The 17,929-nt window shown below is 42.4% G+C and overlaps 1 protein-coding gene across 5 annotated transcripts in view; it reads right to left on the minus strand.

Moving 5' to 3' along the window:
* birc6 (baculoviral IAP repeat containing 6) overlaps positions 1–17,929 on the minus strand; it is a 111,504-nt gene that overhangs the window by 67,128 nt on the left and 26,447 nt on the right. For 2 of the 5 annotated variants that reach the window (XM_072391562.1, XM_072391559.1), the window contains exons 12-34: positions 17,700–17,925; positions 17,106–17,266; positions 16,043–16,174; positions 15,361–15,492; positions 14,905–15,071; positions 13,710–13,843; positions 13,388–13,549; positions 13,150–13,281; positions 12,649–12,746; positions 12,393–12,540; positions 12,121–12,254; positions 11,071–11,217; positions 10,789–10,976; positions 9,277–9,588; positions 8,633–8,732; positions 8,228–8,442; positions 7,890–8,098; positions 7,084–7,436; positions 6,746–6,965; positions 5,386–5,522; positions 5,052–5,189; positions 4,415–4,542; positions 4,069–4,200 (exon numbers count right to left, since the gene is read on the minus strand). In XM_072391562.1, coding sequence (XP_072247663.1) covers positions 4,069–4,200; positions 4,415–4,542; positions 5,052–5,189; positions 5,386–5,522; positions 6,746–6,965; positions 7,084–7,436; positions 7,890–8,098; positions 8,228–8,442; positions 8,633–8,732; positions 9,277–9,588; positions 10,789–10,976; positions 11,071–11,217; positions 12,121–12,254; positions 12,393–12,540; positions 12,649–12,746; positions 13,150–13,281; positions 13,388–13,549; positions 13,710–13,843; positions 14,905–15,071; positions 15,361–15,492; positions 16,043–16,174; positions 17,106–17,266; positions 17,700–17,925 — 3,905 coding nt within the window. The remainder of the gene's footprint in view (positions 1–4,068; positions 4,201–4,414; positions 4,543–5,051; positions 5,190–5,385; positions 5,523–6,745; positions 6,966–7,083; positions 7,437–7,889; positions 8,099–8,227; positions 8,443–8,632; positions 8,733–9,276; positions 9,589–10,788; positions 10,977–11,070; positions 11,218–12,120; positions 12,255–12,392; positions 12,541–12,648; positions 12,747–13,149; positions 13,282–13,387; positions 13,550–13,709; positions 13,844–14,904; positions 15,072–15,360; positions 15,493–16,042; positions 16,175–17,105; positions 17,267–17,699; positions 17,926–17,929) is intronic. The other 3 variants (XM_072391561.1, XM_072391560.1, XM_072391563.1) reach the window with 3 other exon arrangements.

The following is a 17,929-nucleotide window of genomic DNA, read 5'->3' on the forward strand; positions in this document are numbered from 1 at the left end:
AAGAAAATTAAGGTATTTTTGGGATATCAATACCCACTATCAGATAAATTATAGAAGCAGACCCCACTTTCAATTAATGTGCTATACAATATACATTCAATAAAGTGTATTGCTACCCAACAACAGAAGCTAGAAACAAAATGGAAAATAGCAGTATGTGTGATGTATACATGGTGTGTACTTCCTGTTAACTCTCATACAACTAGTGTGGCTTCCTGACTGCTCAGGAAACATTGTTACACGGAGTAACACAGTGTAGCACAGAGTAACACAGTGTAGCACAGAGTAACGCAGTGTAGCACAGAGTAACGCAGTGTAGCACAGTGGAACGCAGTGTAGCACAGTGTAACGCAGTGTAGCACAGTGTAACGCAGTGTAGCACAGTGTAACGCAGTGTAGCACAGTGTAACGCAGTGTAGCACAGTGTAACGCAGTGTAGCACAGTGAAACGCAGTGTAGCACAGTGTAACGCAGTGTAGCACAGTGTAGCACAGTGTAGCACAGTGTAACGCAGTGTAGCACAGTGTAACACAGTGTAGCACAGTGTAACGCAGTGTAGCACAGTGTAACGCAGTGTAGCACAGTGTAGCACAGTGTAGCACAGTGTAACACAGTGTAACACAGTGTAGCACAGTGTAGCACAGTGTAGCACAGTGTAACACAGTAGTGTAGCACAGTGTAACACAGTAGTGTAGCACAGTGTAACACAGTAGTGTAGCACAGTGTAACGCAGTGTAGCACAGTGTAACGCAGTGTAGCACAGTGTAACGCAGTGTAGCACAGTGTAACGCAGTGTAGCACAGTGTAACGCAGTGTAGCACAGTGTAACGCAGGGTAGCACAGTGTAACGCAGGGTAGCACAGTGTAACGCAGTGTAGCACAGTGTAGCGCAGTGTAGCAGTGTAACACAGTGTAGCACAGTGTAGCACAGTGTAGCACAGTGTAGCACAGTGTAGCACAGTGTAGCACAGTGTAACACAGTGTAACACAGTGTAACACAGTGTAACACAGTGTAACACAGTGTAACACAGTGTAGCACAGTGTAGCACAGTGTAGCACAGTGTAGCACAGTGTAACACAGTGTAACACAGTGTAACACAGTGTAGCACAGTGTAACACAGTGTAACACAGTGTAACACAGTGTAGCACAGTGTAGCACAGTGTAGCACAGTGTAACACAGTGTAACACAGTGTAGCACAGTGTAGCACAGTGTAGCACAGTGTAACACAGTAGTGTAGCACAGTGTAACACAGTAGTGTAGCACAGTGTAACACAGTAGTGTAGCACAGTGTAACACAGTAGTGTAGCACAGTGTAACACAGTAGTGTAACACAGTAGTGTAGCACAGTGTAACACAGTGTAGCACAGTAGTGCAGTAACAGTGTAACACAGTAGTGCAGTAACAGTGTAACACAGTGTAACACAGTAGTGCAGTAACAGTGTAACAGTGTAGCACAGTGTAACACAGTGTAACACAGTGTAGCACAGTGTAGCACAGTGTAGCACAGTGTAGCACAGTGTAGCACAGTGTAGCACAGTGTAACACAGTGTAGCACAGTGTAACACAGTGTAACACAGTGTAGCACAGTGTAGCACAGTAGTGTAGCACAGTGCAGTAACACAGTGTAGCACAGTAGTGTAGCACAGTAGTGTAGCACAGTAGTGTAGCACAGTGCAGTAGTGCAGTAACACAGTGTAGCACAGTGCAGTAGTGCAGTAACACAGTGTAACATAGTGTAACACAGTGTAACACAGTAGTGTAGCACAGTGTAACAGTGTAACACAGTAGTGCAGTAACAGTGTAACAGTGTAACACAGTGTAACACAGTGTAACACAGTGTAGCACAATGTAGCACAGTGTAACACAGTGTAGCACAGTGTAACACAGTGTAACACAGTGTAGCACAGTGTAGCACAGTAGTGTAGCACAGTGCAGTAACACAGTGTAACACAGTGTAGCACAGTAGTGTAGCACAGTAGTGTAGCACAGTGCAGTAGTGCAGTAACACAGTGTAGCACAGTGCAGTAGTGCAGTAACACAGTGTAACATAGTGTAACACAGTGTAACACAGTAGTGTAGCACAGTGTAGTAGCACAGTGTAACACAGTAGTGTAGCACGGTCTAGCACAGTGTAACACAGTGTAGCACAGTGTAGCACAGTGTAGCACAGTGTAGCACAGTGTAGCACGGTAGTGCAGTAACAGTGTAACACAGTGTAGCACAGTAGTGTAGCACAGTGCAGTAGTGCAGTAACACAGTGTAACAGTGTAACACAGTAGTGCAGTAACAGTGTAACACAGTGTAACACAGTGTAGCACAGTGCAGTAACACAGTGTAACACAGTAGTGCAGTAACAGTGTAACACAGTGTAGCACAGTGCAGTAACACAGTGTAACACAGTAGTGTAACACAGTAGTGCAGTAACAGTGTAGCACAGTGTAACACAGTGTAACATAGTGTAACACAGTGTAACACAGTGTAGCACAGTGCAGTAACACAGTGTAACACAGTGTAACACAGTAGTGCAGTAACAGTGTAACACAGTGTAACACAGTGTAACACAGTGTAGCACAGTGTAACACAGTGTAGCACAGTGCAGTAACACAGTGTAACACAGTAGTGCAGTAACAGTGTAGCACAGTGTAGCACAGTGTAGCACAGTGTAGCACAGTAGTGTAGCACAGTAGTGTAGCACAGTAGTGTAGCACAGTGCAGTAGTGCAGTAACACAGTGTAGCACAGTGCAGTAGTGCAGTAACACAGTGTAACATAGTGTAACACAGTGTAACGCAGTAGTGTAGCACAGTGTAGTAGCACAGTGTAACACAGTAGTGTAGCACGGTCTAGCACAGTGTAGCACAGTGTAACACAGTGTAGCACAGTGTAACACAGTGTAACACAGTGTAGCACAGTGTAGCACAGTAGTGCAGTAACAGTGTAACACAGTGTAGCACAGTAGTGTAGCACAGTGCAGTAGTGCAGTAACAGTGTAACAGTGTAACACAGTAGTGCAGTAACAGTGTAACACAGTGTAACACAGTAGTGCAGTAACAGTGTAACACAGTGTAACACAGTGTAACACAGTAGTGCAGTAACAGTGTAACACAGTGTAACACAGTAGTGTAGCACAGTGCAGTAACACAGTGTAACACAGTAGTGCAGTAACAGTGTAACACAGTGTAACACAGTAGTGTAGCACAGTGCAGTAACACAGTGTAGCACAGTAGTGCAGTAACAGTGTAACACAGTAGTGTAGCACAGTGCAGTAGTGTAGTAACACAGTGTAACACAGTAGTGTAGCACAGTGCAGTAACATAGTGTAACACAGTAGTGTAGCACAGTGCAGTAACACAGTGTAACACAGTAGTGTAGCACAGTGCAGTAGTGTAGTAACACAGTGTAACACAGTGTAACACAGTAGTGTAGCACAGTGCAGTAACATAGTGTAACACAGTAGTGTAGCACAGTGCAGTAACACAGTAGTGTAGCACAGTGCAGTAGTGCAGTAACACAGTGTAACAGCACAGTGCAACAGCACAGTGCAACAGCACAGTGCAACACACAATAACATTGTATATGGTAATCATTCACTTCAGACTCAAGATAGTGACTTTCAAGCGTTCTGGAATGTTCAAAAACTGAACCGTGAAGGAGAAATATTGATTTTTTTATTGATGAATCTAAGCACCACGCATCTTAAACTTGTTTTAACTTAGTATACCTGTGCCAATGAGAAGCAAGTGAATTGGGTCTTAAAAGATCAAATAAATATGTATGCAGTCATAAACTCCAGCAGTAAGTCCAGCAGGGTTTAACAAATACATGCCCCAGAGTGCATTATAAACTGAAAGTTGTACAATTCAGTGGGGGCAGTGAATAGCTACTGGGGACAACAAGAGCTATGCTGGATCAGCCCAAAGTGGGAGGTACCTAAGTGGAAGGTACATAATAAAGCAGCTAATGGATTACTAGGCGGTAAAGAGCTATACTTCTAATTCAACAAGCCAAAATGTGCCAGACCATTAAGCTCAACTCCAACTTAGTACAGTTTGTGATGAACTCCTTACCTTGGATGTGGCTTGTTTGAGTTTGGCCTGTTCCACCAGCAGCTTGTAGGAGGAGCCTTTGTTGCTCTGGATCTTCTCCTTCTCTATCTGCTCAACCAGAGCTTTCTGTTTTGCTTTCAAAAGATTTAACTGCTACAATAAAAAAAAGGCAGGATTAATTTAAGTACTACAAAACCACTGCAAACAAATTTGGTGTCGTTTCTTTTTTATTTCCAGAGTTTCTTCTATGGGTACCACATCAAGCAGTCCTTCCACTGGTCAACAAGACACGTCAGCACAATGCTGTATTTGAACATTTAAAAAATAAATGTGAGGAAGTGCTGTTTTTGGAATGAGACACATTTACCTGCTTGTGATGGACGAGCTGCTTGCGAATCTTCCGTGAGTACAGACGATCCAAGCTGCTGCTGCCTTTAGATGACCTGCTTGAGCTTTGAGACTGAAAGCTGTTATTGATGAAGCTCCACTGAATACCTGAGACAAAAACACATGGAACATGAACAGGAGAGGTGTAGACTCAATGCGCTTTTTAGCCAGCAATCGTAATAAGAACAAGCATGAAAATGTTTATTTTTATCACAGAATAGGTGTAATGTCCTCTGTAACTGCATGCAAATATCTGACTGTTAATCAGTATCTGCAGTCAACCTAAATGAGTTGGAAAATACTGACATATCAAATCGTAAAAAGTCATAACTGTCCATCCCAAATTTCTCTGCTAATATGCTTTGTAATCAATTTAATCAATTTATAACTATAACTACATTTTCCTCAGGATATTACCGTTTAGATCCTGCATCTACAACCAGAATAAGATGTGAGGTGTATCAAATGGCATTTTATTTAGTTAAGAAATGTGTTCCTTTTTCTTTAGTTTGAATTCTGGACATTCAAAAACTAAAGCTTTTTCAGTGAAATAAATTGTATTAGCTTTCAGTATAAGCTTAAATAAAAAGTGAAATCTGATGCAGTTCATAATATACCTGTTAAAGGTCTGTCACGTTCTTTCCCTCCAAGATTCTTCTTCCCACCCGAGGCTTCATCTTCTATACTGGCAACATAGTCTAGCAATCTGGAAACCAACATCACTACCCAGCTGATCATGGGGATATCCAAAACACCTGGAAGACACAAACGGTCATTTGGGACAAAAATATCTATGTATCAGTTTAAAAAACAACATTTACCTCTGTTATTTTGGCCTATTAATCAAATTCCTGTTTATATTATTAGTTAGAAAGCATTTATTAAGTTGACATCAGTATATATTGTTTTGCAACTCCACTTGCACATCTGTCAGTCTGATGGCAGCTTTACCTTCAGTCCTGCGCTGAGCGGCGGCATAAGGCTGCTGTAGTGGAGACAGCAGGCTGTCCAGCAGGTTTAGGAGGCCCTCCAACACACCACTGTTACTCAGGGATCTTTGTCCAATGCAGGAGAGGAGCATAAACACCCTGGCGCGAACAGAGAATACTGGCATTACTATTTGAAAATTTTGCTCTGGACTGGACATAAACTTGAAAACTTGTCTGAGATTAGCTTTCAGAAGAATTTGGATGCATGATGTATTCAAAATACATAGTATTTCCTTTACCTAAAGTAGAGTTGCTGTAACTTTGCATATGGCAATCATCCAAATTAGACTCACTATAAAGATTTTGTTTAAGCACTCAGGAATGACCAAATTTAAAGTTCAGAAATCGAACCATCTGAATAATGAATAATGAGCCATTTTTATGTCTGAAATATTTAATATTTAAAGAAAGTTATGCTTTTTGTTGATGAATCTAAGCCCCACACATCTATTATAACTTAGTATAGAATTAGGTCTTAAAGGATCAAAAATATATATGTAGTCATAAAGATAATAGTCCATCAGTAACCATCACGGCAAAAGGGTTTAACAAATACATTAGCCAGCGAATCAAATCAGTGGGGGCAGTGAATACATCATGAACAGCTTTTGTCAAAATAGTATCAGAAGCAAAAAAAACTTCTACATCAGTTTATTTTAGAAGTATTCAAAGTGGGAGCTAATTCAGCCAGGTTCCATCTCAAGAACAAAGTCACAGGCTGCGTTTGAACTGCCCACACATTCACTCACTATAGAAAGGACTCACTAGCTGATAGTGTTAACCAACCGATTAAACATTGATTAAACCAACAAGTGGTTTTACCGCCACAGTGGACACATTGTACTAGCCTGCATGCAAATATTTAAGAAGCCAATATCAAGTGTATATCCTTAGATATTTCTTAAGCCCTGTGGTTTGAACAGAAACAGAGACAAACCAGTAAAGGTTAAGACTATCTGAGGTATTATTTGCTCAGCAGGCATTCTCCATAGGGAAGAAAATCTCTGCGGACATTACTTTGCAATACCATTGGTCTGTATTAGCATGCTCTGTCAGCTTCTGGATCCAGGGCGCAATGCATGATAGTCTATTTCGACCAATGGCAGTGAACCACTTTTGGTGTAACACATGATGGGTTTGGAATGCACTACAAATGCCAAGTTATCATTGAAATTTCAAATTAAAGTTACAAAGTGGCTGACTAACTATATAGTGGGCAATAAAGTGAACAAGTGGGCAACTGGAACACAGCCATAGTGCCATCATGACCATCCATGACTAAATTCCTTCCACAGAACATATGGTAGCTGTGGGTACACTACCTGTCCTGGGGGAAAATGAGCAGTTGTTCGGAGTTGTAGAGCTCCTGCAGTACATTGGAGAGGAACTGGCCCCACCAGCGTTCGCCTCCACAGAGTTGCACCAACAGCAGGCCAGCATGAAGACGGATCTTAGGCGTCCCACTGATACAAAGGTGCTTGAAAAGCTCTTCACAGGCCTGAGCGTGGAAAGTGCTCTGGAGCACAGAGGGCACAGAATGGCCTGAAAATGTCCAAACAGATGAATGCAGAGTTGAATGATGTTAAGCATTTCTGACAACGTCTTCACCAAAATGTGACATGTTTTGGATCCAGCAGACTCATTCAGTTTCATGCCTCACCATTGTTGGAGTGAAGCAGGCTGAGCAACGTATCCAGCAGATAACGAATGATGGTCCTCAGCTGTTCTGTGGATGAGTTGGGAACCAGGTCCTGGGCCTCCGCAGTACCAGCTGTAGGGAGTGACTGACGGCTGGCGCCCAGAGACACACGCAGCCGCTGGACGGCATGGTGAGCCAAGTTGAGTTGCAGCTGTAACTGGATGCAGTCTTGATAGGCTGAAAAAACACGCTGGTCCTCCTCCACCACCTTGTCTGGTTTTCTTAGGAAGTACTGGGCATTATTGGCACTGTTCAGAGGTGGCAGGTCAATGTTCTGAAGAAGGGTCTCCAGCCGATGGCAAGCTAAATTATACCTGGTAAATAAAAACAGGAAGATCTCATATTTCAATCCCACCAGGACAATAGAATGAGCAAAATTCATTTCCAGTCTCCTCCAACTATGGAGAAAAACCTAAAAATGACTTCTAACAGGCCCTGTGATGGACTGGCCACCTGTCCAGAGTGTACCCTGCCTCTCTCCCAACGACAGCTGGGATAGGCTCCAGCCCCCCCACGACCCTGAGTTGGATTTAGTGGATATAGAAAATGGATGGATGACTTCTAACAGAATCAAATTTACTATTTCTAGCCAAAACCAGCACCTTTCCATTTTTCAAGATAAATCAAAATTCCAGGAAGACACAACTCTGGTGACCTTTATTTTTTCACTCATGCATGAAAAAATTACCAACCAAGAGAGCAGATTTGTGTCCATGTAGGGTTAGGTGAAAATACCAAGGTTAGAGTTGCTTTACTTCTTCTCTCACCTGCACTGGATGTCCTCCTGTAGTGCCACCATCATGGTCAAATGTTGATCCATATCTGGCTGATTGGCAGCCTCGCTCTCTCCCCGCAGAGGATCATGCATCAGTTTGAGTTCGCTCTCCCATGGCAAGATGTAAGTGTGGCCATAGTAGAAACCCAGTGGGATCTTTGCCCGAGCATTAGTGCTGCCATAGCGCCCAATCACAGTGATCTGAGAGAGTAAGGTGACAAAATGTGAGAAGCCTTAAATATATCACTGTATTAGGCTCAGGGACAACAGAACATGATAAATCATCTTAGCGTTCGCAAAACTCTCCCAACAAACTACAGAGAAACTGACCTTCATGAACCTGCAGACAGGTGGTGGCAGCAGGTCATGCAAAATGAGTGAATGGGTACTGATGTCAGTGGCTACCACCAGTCTGCGGCCATCCACCTCCTCACCCAGCGTCCAGATGTCGATGGACAGAGAGGCCAGGTCGCCGCAGGTTGGGATCAGAGCATCGGTCAGCAGGACAGGGCGGCCAAAGTCCAGCGTGACAAAGCGACGAGCTCCTGGCATGAGAAGCCCAAAGTTTACCATGGACAAATTACTGTTAAATTACATTTGTGGGTTTTCTAAAAGATGTCATTCAACAGCTTCAACAGTGTGATTTTAAAGGAAAGCTAAAAGTGTTTGCGTACACATCTGTAGACATCTGAAACCAGTCAGGATGCAAATATGGAATAGTGCTACTTGTCGTACCAGAGTGCATCCGCTCTATAATGATGGACTGGTGTGGAGGCGGCTGCAGGAAGTGAGATGCCTGGGAAATGGCAAGAGCTAGACCGCTGCCCATAGGACTCTGTGGAAGGGAGGGGAAAAAGTATATACATCTGTGATTCAAACAAAACATCTTAAAGCAAGCAGGAGCAAAAATGAAGCCCAACATGAAGGGGAACACGAGATCCAGGCAAAGCCATGTAAGGCATTCCCAGAAAAATGTTTAAGGCTTGTGTGAAAAACATGTCTTGCTCTCTGAAGATATTTTGCCCCTTCATGAGAACTGTACAGGAGCATTTTTATTGTGCGTGGTGTTTGATTGAAGCCTGTCTCATACATCTTCATAAGACAGAAAAATTTGTCAAATTGTTGAAGAAACGAAGGGGGCAAAAAGGCCATAATATGCCACCTTTATCATTTTTCTATGGCGTCTTGGGTGATTTCATTTACTGACAGCAATAACACAGTGGAACAATCAAAGATCATGATGTCCTGGAGATTGTTCAACAATCATAGACTGAGGTGCACACTGTCTTTTTGCCTGTTTAAAATGGGAAAAAGAGCTAGCTGCTATTAACTCAAAGGTAGGTGCCAACAAACCCGGCATAAAATTTCAGGTTACTTACCGACTTGGCCCTCTGTGTGTTCTTATGTGCAGCCAGGTTGACAGGTCCAGGATCCATCATGGAGCCAGGGAACAGGTGAGCTAACTCAGCACTGAAGGCCGCAGACACCGCCTCATTGGGTGGTGTGAGAGGAGGGGTCATGAAGAGGGGTGTGGTTTTAGGTGTAGGTGGGATGACGTCAGAGGGGTGAATAAAGAAGCCTGGAGCGGACGAAGGGTTGGAAGGCACGGAGTTATGGATAGGTCCCACCCCTGAGGCGACAGCAGCTGCTGCAGAAGTGGTCTGATGCAGCTTGGCCTCCAGCTTGGCCTTCTGTTTTCAGCACAGATGTCAGGTGTTACTAACAGCTAAACATTTCTCCAAATAAAAACACTGGACGGGCATGACAACAGTTTAGTATGAGCAGGCAGAAGCAGTATGTGACTGTATGAAGACACTGCACTATGAGACCGCTCCACCTGTGTGAATCTAACCTCTAACTTAACGCAGGAAATGTCTCCCCCTTTTGGTTTATCATTTAGAAAAGCTCAACTCAGTCATCTCTTTGTGCTGTTGTTAAAATTCTCACATATTCATTTTCTACACTGCAACAACACTCACATTTTCAGATTTTCACATTTACAACATCAAACCGTAATAACTTCAATTCCTTATTGGATTTAATCATTTTCAAGTGATAGATGTTTAAGGCCTCACACTAATATGTGCATATTTATTAAATCATCAATTTACCTCAGAAAATGATCAAAAACAGACACTGATTAAATATTTTCTTTACGTATCAAATGCCTTACATATAGATACAAACTCTTGAAATAGCTGAACTGCTAACCATTACTTTTGTACACATAGCAATCCAGACACGAACCCATTCCATGGATGCAATGCCCAAGGTTGTCATGGGAATGGGGATTTGGTCACTTAATGTTTTGAGAGGCCAAAAATGTTATGTAAAATGTTACTTATTACAATTATTCAACAAAACTGAGAATTATAAAGTATTTTTGTTATTAAGTTTTCCAAAAATTTGCCACACAAATGGCTGTGTATTAGTACACACAGCATGTATTTGTTATATATTCCACTACATACATGCATACAAACAAAGGAAAAAAAACTAGCCTTCCTATGTCAAATATTCAGGTTTGAGGTTCACTGAAAGTTTGATTTTACCAAACATCTTTCAACTATAACAATAATGCTGATAATATAGTTTTATTTGTATGCTTGGCTCTCTGCACTGTGTACATTGAACTTTCTTACTTTTCTTTCCCTATCATGGGCCTGTGCTATCGAAGTCTGTACTTTGATGTGACAAACCATCCAATTGATTAATATGATCGGCAGCAGTGCCACCAACCTGCTAAGTGCAAGGAACTCACATGGTGTTTCACCTCTACAGCAGTATTTAAATTTAGTGGAAGGCAATTGTCCCAGAACTGGCAGAGAAAAGCTGAAACACAAGGAGTATCTATGACTGTGAGGGTATTTCACAATGACTTAGTCTTTCACCTGCTGTTGCAGCTTCAGCAGTTGCTGCTGTTTTTCCTGCAGGACCTGCAGCTGCTGCTCAGCTGATACCATGGCATGCGACAGCGACTGGAGGGCCACCTGGGCCGCAGAACTTAGAGCTGTTGAAGCTTCTCCAACTGTTCCTGTCGTTAGGCCACCCACTGCCGGGGTCACACCAAATGTACTCACTAGGGGTAAAAGGTAAGGCACACAAATTCAATGAATGACCAAGTGACATAGTGAAATTTGCAAAAAAAAGATAAATCATCACAGGGGTTTTACCAGTGAACATGCTGGCATCATCTCGTTCCACCCGTGTGCCATCACTGGTGGAGATACAAGTAAAGTGCAAAGGCTCCACCTCCAGGAGTCCAGTTAATGCTGTGAAGCTGCCCTCTGCTGCTGCACAGCTACTTGCTTTTCCATTCCCTGAAAAACACCCCACATGCAACATCAGAGCTCCTCTCGGGAGTGAGTGAGACCTTTAAGTAAACACCAACAAGAGGGCTGTTTCAAATCAAAGCATCATACGATGCACTTATTCCAGGGGTTCCAAAAGTGCCTTGGATAAGGCATCTGAAACTGCTAAAATAGCAAAGGTGGCTAACTGTTTGTGCTGCAAATGATCAATAATCAGTTTCTGGTCACTGGTCGACATAAGGGCTGAACGTAGCTCATGCACGTCCACATGTAAAAACTTCTGAGGCAGCCTTGTAAATATGTGGGTCAATTTGACCTGCGAGCTGCTCATTGTTGTGTTGGTGCTGTTGCTCCTTTAGCTTCTCAATGCTGTTGAAAAGACAGAAGTCAGGGTGGACAAAGATCTGCCTTGTGATGGAGTGAAACTGTTAAAGGGGACATGGCATGATCATTTACAGTAACTGAATTCGCAATCTTGGCTACCTCAAGATTAACTTTGCTCTCATCGTAACTCCAAATAGTTTGGAATAATTTCAGAATTAAATAAGAGAACGAAAGCAGTCAGGGGAAGTGTCCTCTTATTGGTCATATTCCTGGAGGCTTCCCATGGGGGGGGGGGAGAAGTCAGTGACTCTTGGAAACGTACTACTGTATTACAGAGGTTAGGACTTGTAAACAAAAGAGAAACAGACCACATTTTCATGCTTGACAACTGTTCAAACCCTGCTGTTCATGTTCTGAGACAGATCCAGACCACAACAAAGATGTCTGTTAAATAGCCTGAATGGAGTAACCTGCTGTGATACAGTATGATGTGTGATACAGGCTGAGTCTAGTTTTTAATTGGCTTCAAAAGGTTGAAAGAATCACATGTCTGACAGAATAGAATGCTATGTCAATCAGAGCTCATACCTGAGAGAATGTCAGATAGATCAATCTCATCTGACTGGACTCCGATGCTGCTGTTGAAGGCATTCTTACAGGAGGAACCACTGACCTCCAGGTCAAACAACACCGGGTCGAATGGAGAGCTGTACAGACCATACCTGAAATTAAGATAAATTAATTAGTAAGGACAGCAGAACAACTTGCAGTCTTCAAGCGTAATTAAACAGTATAACAGTGTGTTGGCAGAGGCTAATGAGCCTGCAAACCATTCTTTAACGGAACCGCGAGAGAGGTACCTGGTTTGCAGCAGTGCTTCCAGTGGAGTGAGGCGGTCCTGAAGCTGCCGAGAGATGGCCGTGAGCAAGGAGGCACAAGCGGTGCTGCAGCCCGCCATGTCCTCCTCTTTCACATAGTTTAGCAACACAAAGTACCAAAACACTGAGCCTAAGAACAGAGGTCAGAGAAAAGAGAGGTTAGAAAATGAATTCTGCTTTAGGGTCACTAAAGGGAAAGGTGCCGGATGCTGCTCTGCGATGTTGCGCAGGTACTCACCACCTGTTGCTGCAGCAGGCAAGTAAGGCATATTATCAAGCAGAGCCTTCAGGAGGCTCATGCCAAAACCCTGTTGACTTGGGTCTCCTTTCCCATTGCTACAGTGAGGAAGAAAAAAAAAAGTGCCTCTTATCATGGGCCATGGAAGCCTAAAATGCTGATGCCATAGAGAATAACTGCATCACCTGAAACTTAAGGCTGCCTGACCAAACACAACATCATGACATTCTTTTTTCATGGAGAGAAAAAGGCTGTTCTCAAACATACTCTTAACCATCACCGTCCATTTCTAATTATGATTGCTTCTGAATTTGAGTGCAAATCAAACAGAGATTTTTCTTTTTTTTTTGGAGCAAAATCCAAAGCATGAGAACCAGAAAGCTGCCAAAAACACACAAAGTGGAACCAAAATCCAAGACATTATGCAAGTTTTTAAAAGGTAGTGTAGAGGAAAATCATATCAGTCGATATGTTTTGGCAGCTAATAATCAGGTTTCTTACCTAATACAAAGTGCAAGAAAGCGGGCACATTTGTGCGCTATGCTGCGGCCAGCTTCAAAGAAACACACCCGCACAATATCCATTAACCTCATCCGCGTTTTCGCCAGCAAGCCGTCCTTTCCTTCTCTTATGCTAAAAACAGGACATAGGGTGTATTCGTTATTTCTGGAATATATCACTTACAGAGATATATGATCTACATGCTCTTTTTTGCTACAGGCTCTGGGTTTGGGCAAACCTGCAGGGTCCATTGGAGAACACGCCGGCTAACCAGCACAAGATGTCTAGGATCAGGCTTTGGGCATGTTCAGTGGCAGCGCTGCCTTCTGCCTGCTGACACAGTGCATCCAGTAACTTCTCGTGAAAGTCTGGAAACTGCAACATAGCACAGCGTTGGATCCTGAAAAACACAAAGAAGCAAAGACTAAACTTTACTAAACAAAAAAAGCAGACTATTAGAGATCACATCATCTCTGCCTAAATGTTATTAATAATACAACCATTGCATATGAATTATACTGTTTAGGTTTTAGTTGTTCTTTCTGAAGAGAACAAGAGACCTTTCTTTTAGTACGGACGTCTTCTTGAACCTTCTGATTGTGACTGAAACTTCCTGCAGCAGGTCACAGCCCCGCAGGTTCTCCACCTTCTTAGACTGAGCAGAGGTCTCGGTTTTCCCTGCAGAAACCTTCTCCTACACACACACAGAATGTGAAGAAGAAAATACATTCATGTGACTGTGTTAGTGAGCATTGTTATTTGTGCAATGGTGAGGTAATAATTTTTTTATATAAAGGGTTTAACTTAAGTCACACATTACAGATCTAACATTTTTTTACCATTTACTATCAATCGAGATCTGTATTTTCTGTAAAATCTTACACATTAAGAAAATCACACTTGTACAATAGAAATCTATAGTAATCCATCTGTACAGTAAAACTTATTTGTTCACTGTTCCATTCCAGATGTGCTTGCAAACAGTAACCCAAATATCATCAGATATTATCAGATAGGATCAGAGCGACACTAACAGACTGGACTAAATCATTCAGAAAGCTGGCTCTGCACTTGGTCTCAGGTTGGAGTCTTTTGAGACCGTGGTGGAGAGGAGGACACGGAATAAGCTGTTGTCCATTATGGATAATAATCAGCACCCTCTCCATCACAACGTGGTCAGACAGCGGAGCACCTTCTCACACAGGCTGCTTCAGCTCCGCTGTCGAAGGCGCAGAGACAGGAAATCATTCCTGCCACATGCCATCACACTGTTTAATAAAAGCTGAAAGCACTGCTCATTATTCTCTATATGCACTTTAGATAGATTTTCTGTGAAACGTACTGATTATTTGTACATCTGTTCAATAACTGCTGATGAAACACTTTAATACTTTTGTTGTATATTTACAATATTTTTGACTTTAATCTTATTTTCTGTAATTACTTTTTTAAAGGTTGAATTTGATACTTTTATTTATACTACTACCATCTAGGTTGGTTGTGCTTTCTACGTTTATTTCTTCGTCTCGGGTGTATATGCTGCTACTGCAACGAAATCTCCCAGTTTGGGATGAATAAAGTATTTCTATTCTACATCATGTCAGTGTTTTCATGATAGTAAGTTCAGACTGTATTCTTGGCCACTACATGAATTGGGTTTCCTCTCCCCTCACTCAACTAAAAGCAGATTAGGAAAGAATCTCTCAATGCTATTATGGACAGAAAAAAAAAAGGTTAGAAACAGTGAATTTGTACCTTGGAGGCCTGCGCTCGCTGTAGCAGGGTTGACAGCGAGTGGGCTTTGGAGCTCTGAGGCTTGGCACTGGGCATTCTCACCACAGGCCTTGGGCTCTCCTCCATGCCACTGTCACTCACTGCTTTGATGTGAACCAGAAAGGAACGGTACTTCCCTCCTGCCATGCCTGCAGCAGAAAGACAAGTTTAAACATCAAGGATGATCCAAAGACCTTGCTGAGCACAAACATCTGCAGTGTCAAGCTGTGACAAGGGGAGTAATTCCAAGAGTATTTTACTAGTAAAAGAAAAAAAACAAGCTGAGTGAAACAATAAAGCACCAATAAACAACAAAACTTACCACAAGTGACAATCAATCTAAAAAGTCCTCCTTTGTGACAGGCTTGTATTGTCTGAGTTAAACAACTAAAAACACAGATTGTAGCTGGAAATGAGTTTGACTGTGATCGTTATTACCTTTGACCAGCTTAGGACTGGTGAGGCTGAGCATGCCAGAGTGACCAGAGAGGTCCAGCCCACTGGCCAGCCACACCGGACCACACAGAATGTCCTCTTTGTGGTCCTCTAAGAATGGACACAACACTGAACCTGTAACAGACAGACAACCTAATCAGGTTCCACAGTACATATCCAGTTTTTAGCTGTTTCAGGAAGCTAAATACAACCTTAATGACGAGTAAATTTAAGTCACTGGTAAGAAGTATCATATCTTCCAAACACATGAGTGGTGTTGTTTCAATAGAAGCTCTGCAATGTCACAACATTTACTTTGGCCTAGAGTTGCATGAAGTTTTTCTCAAGAAGTTGTATTGATAACGATGGAATCTGATGACTGAACCGAGACTTTGCCAGCATATCCCAAAAATGCATAAATTGGCTAAGGTCTTATTCTTATTAGTCTCTCTGCTTTTGGATGGCTACACAGCAACACAATACCGCAATGAAAACGTTAAGAGAACTGAATCCTTTTGGAAAAAATGGAATTACAGTTCTTATTTCGGTTGACGGCTATTTGCAGTGCTTAAAACTTTTAAACACTTCTAGCTTAAAGCAACCCTGATTCAAATGGCAACATTTCTATTTAATATCCTACATGGTCCCTTTTCAAATAAAATTTCAGCAGATGTTTTTTTTTTACCCGAGGTCTCCTCAATGTCCATGAATTGGATGTCCTCTGTGAAGTCCTGCAGCAGGGGTTGGCCATTCTTCTCCCCATTAGCATGGAGAATGTTTGAAAGAGGAAAGGAGATCTGTCTGTCCACTGCCGTCTCTACTCATGGGATGAGAAACAAGAGTCAGACACACATAGTTTCTTTGTTCACCTCAGTTCTACATGGCAAGAAGAAAATACTTAAAGCTGATAGGAAAGACAATAACATCTTTTTGCAATAACAAAGCAGCTCCTATTGACACAGTGAAAAATCTTGCATTTATACTAGATTAATGATTTGATTTAATAGAAGAAAAACATTAAAACATTGAAAGACTTTAAACTAAAAGACCATTTTGAAACCAAGTTGTGTTCTGTTGTGACCATTACCAGTGTTGATGACCCCAAAGGCAAAGGGCCGCGAACAGTGAAATGACAAACAACAGTTGCTTTGGTGAAACGGCTGACAACATCAGAGTAAAGCTGACTCAGTTTGCAACAAACCCAAGCAGAAGCTTAAAACTTAGTCTTAAACCTTCCCATGCACATGACTCCAGACGTGGCACTGCACTTAACTGAGTCCCTGCCAAAAAACAAGTTTGAAACAGGTGGAATGACATGAGAACACACACAACCACTAAAGGATGGCAGGCATTCTGGAGGGGAGATATTATCAAAGAGTTTTATGATGTGTCATATTTACTCCAGAGCTATTTTGAAGGCTCAATATAAATTCAACAATATAAATGGAGTCAGCTGAAATCACTCCTTTTTTGGGAACATAATGTTGCTGAACCAGGACCTGGACCTGATAACTCCAAAAGAGAAGCCCTGTTCACTTTCTGAGCGACACGCATTGTAGGGGTGTTTGTAACACGCCCACTGTCACACTCAGCAGTGAAGTTTCACTGCATCTGGTGCAGCTGTGATGTCATCATGTTGGGAAAAAAAAAAAACAGTTCCTGCTTAGGTATGTGGCTGCAGGACCACATTTGGCCAGCATGACAAACACATACACTAGATTACTAGCAGTTTAATAAAGTGTCCTCACCGCTGACTTTGCCAAGCCCGGGTGCCTTGTTTTTTAGTAAAGTGACTTGGATCTGTGGAATGTTGACAATGTTGGCATTCAGGACAAACTTAAAGTCCACATGGCCCACCATGCAGGCCTTAGGCAGAACCAGCTCAAACACATGCTCATCCCAGCTGGAGCTGTGGACACAAACAAGTCACCATTAGAGAAGGAACCATTCCATTGAATGTTTAAAGCTACTAAATCAAATATCAGGTACTTGCTGTTGCCATTAGACATGTCAATTCAAACTGAAACAAAAAAATTATTTCTCAATAAGATTTCATCACTCCAGTGTCAAGATTAATGTGATAAAGTAAAAGGAAGACCCTCACTACCACCAGAGCACAAAGGCAGTGGTTTTGGTGTGGTTCAGGAGCTGAAAAGGTGCCACCTTGAGAAGCCCACATAAATACTGTAACTGTAATTTGTATATACTTATTGATGCACATCATTTAAAGTCAATGTGGAAGAACACTTACCAAAGTATAAACAAGTGGAATAAAATAAAGAAAACACTTTTCACATGAAACATAAAAGCCTGGACAGAAGAGATGGCTGATAACGAGCTACCTGTCACTCTGGAGCTTCCATGTCCGGGTGTGCTGAGCTGCATCTCCGTGGTGCTGTTGGTGAAGGTGCTGTGGGTGGCGTCGCTGCTGCTGCTCCTGCTGCACCTCCACCCAACATGGCGGCACAGTAGCCGAAAAGCGGGGCGTTAATGTCTCAAAGCGAGTCATCTCCACCAAGGACATCAAACTCTCGGTGGTCAGCAGTTGATCCACAAGGAGGTCCACTCCTGC

This window comes from Leuresthes tenuis, unplaced genomic scaffold (assembly GCF_036924035.1).
Source record: "Leuresthes tenuis unplaced genomic scaffold, fLeuTen1.0.hap1 SCAF_8, whole genome shotgun sequence".
Classification (NCBI taxonomy): Eukaryota; Metazoa; Chordata; class Actinopteri; order Atheriniformes; family Atherinopsidae; genus Leuresthes; species Leuresthes tenuis.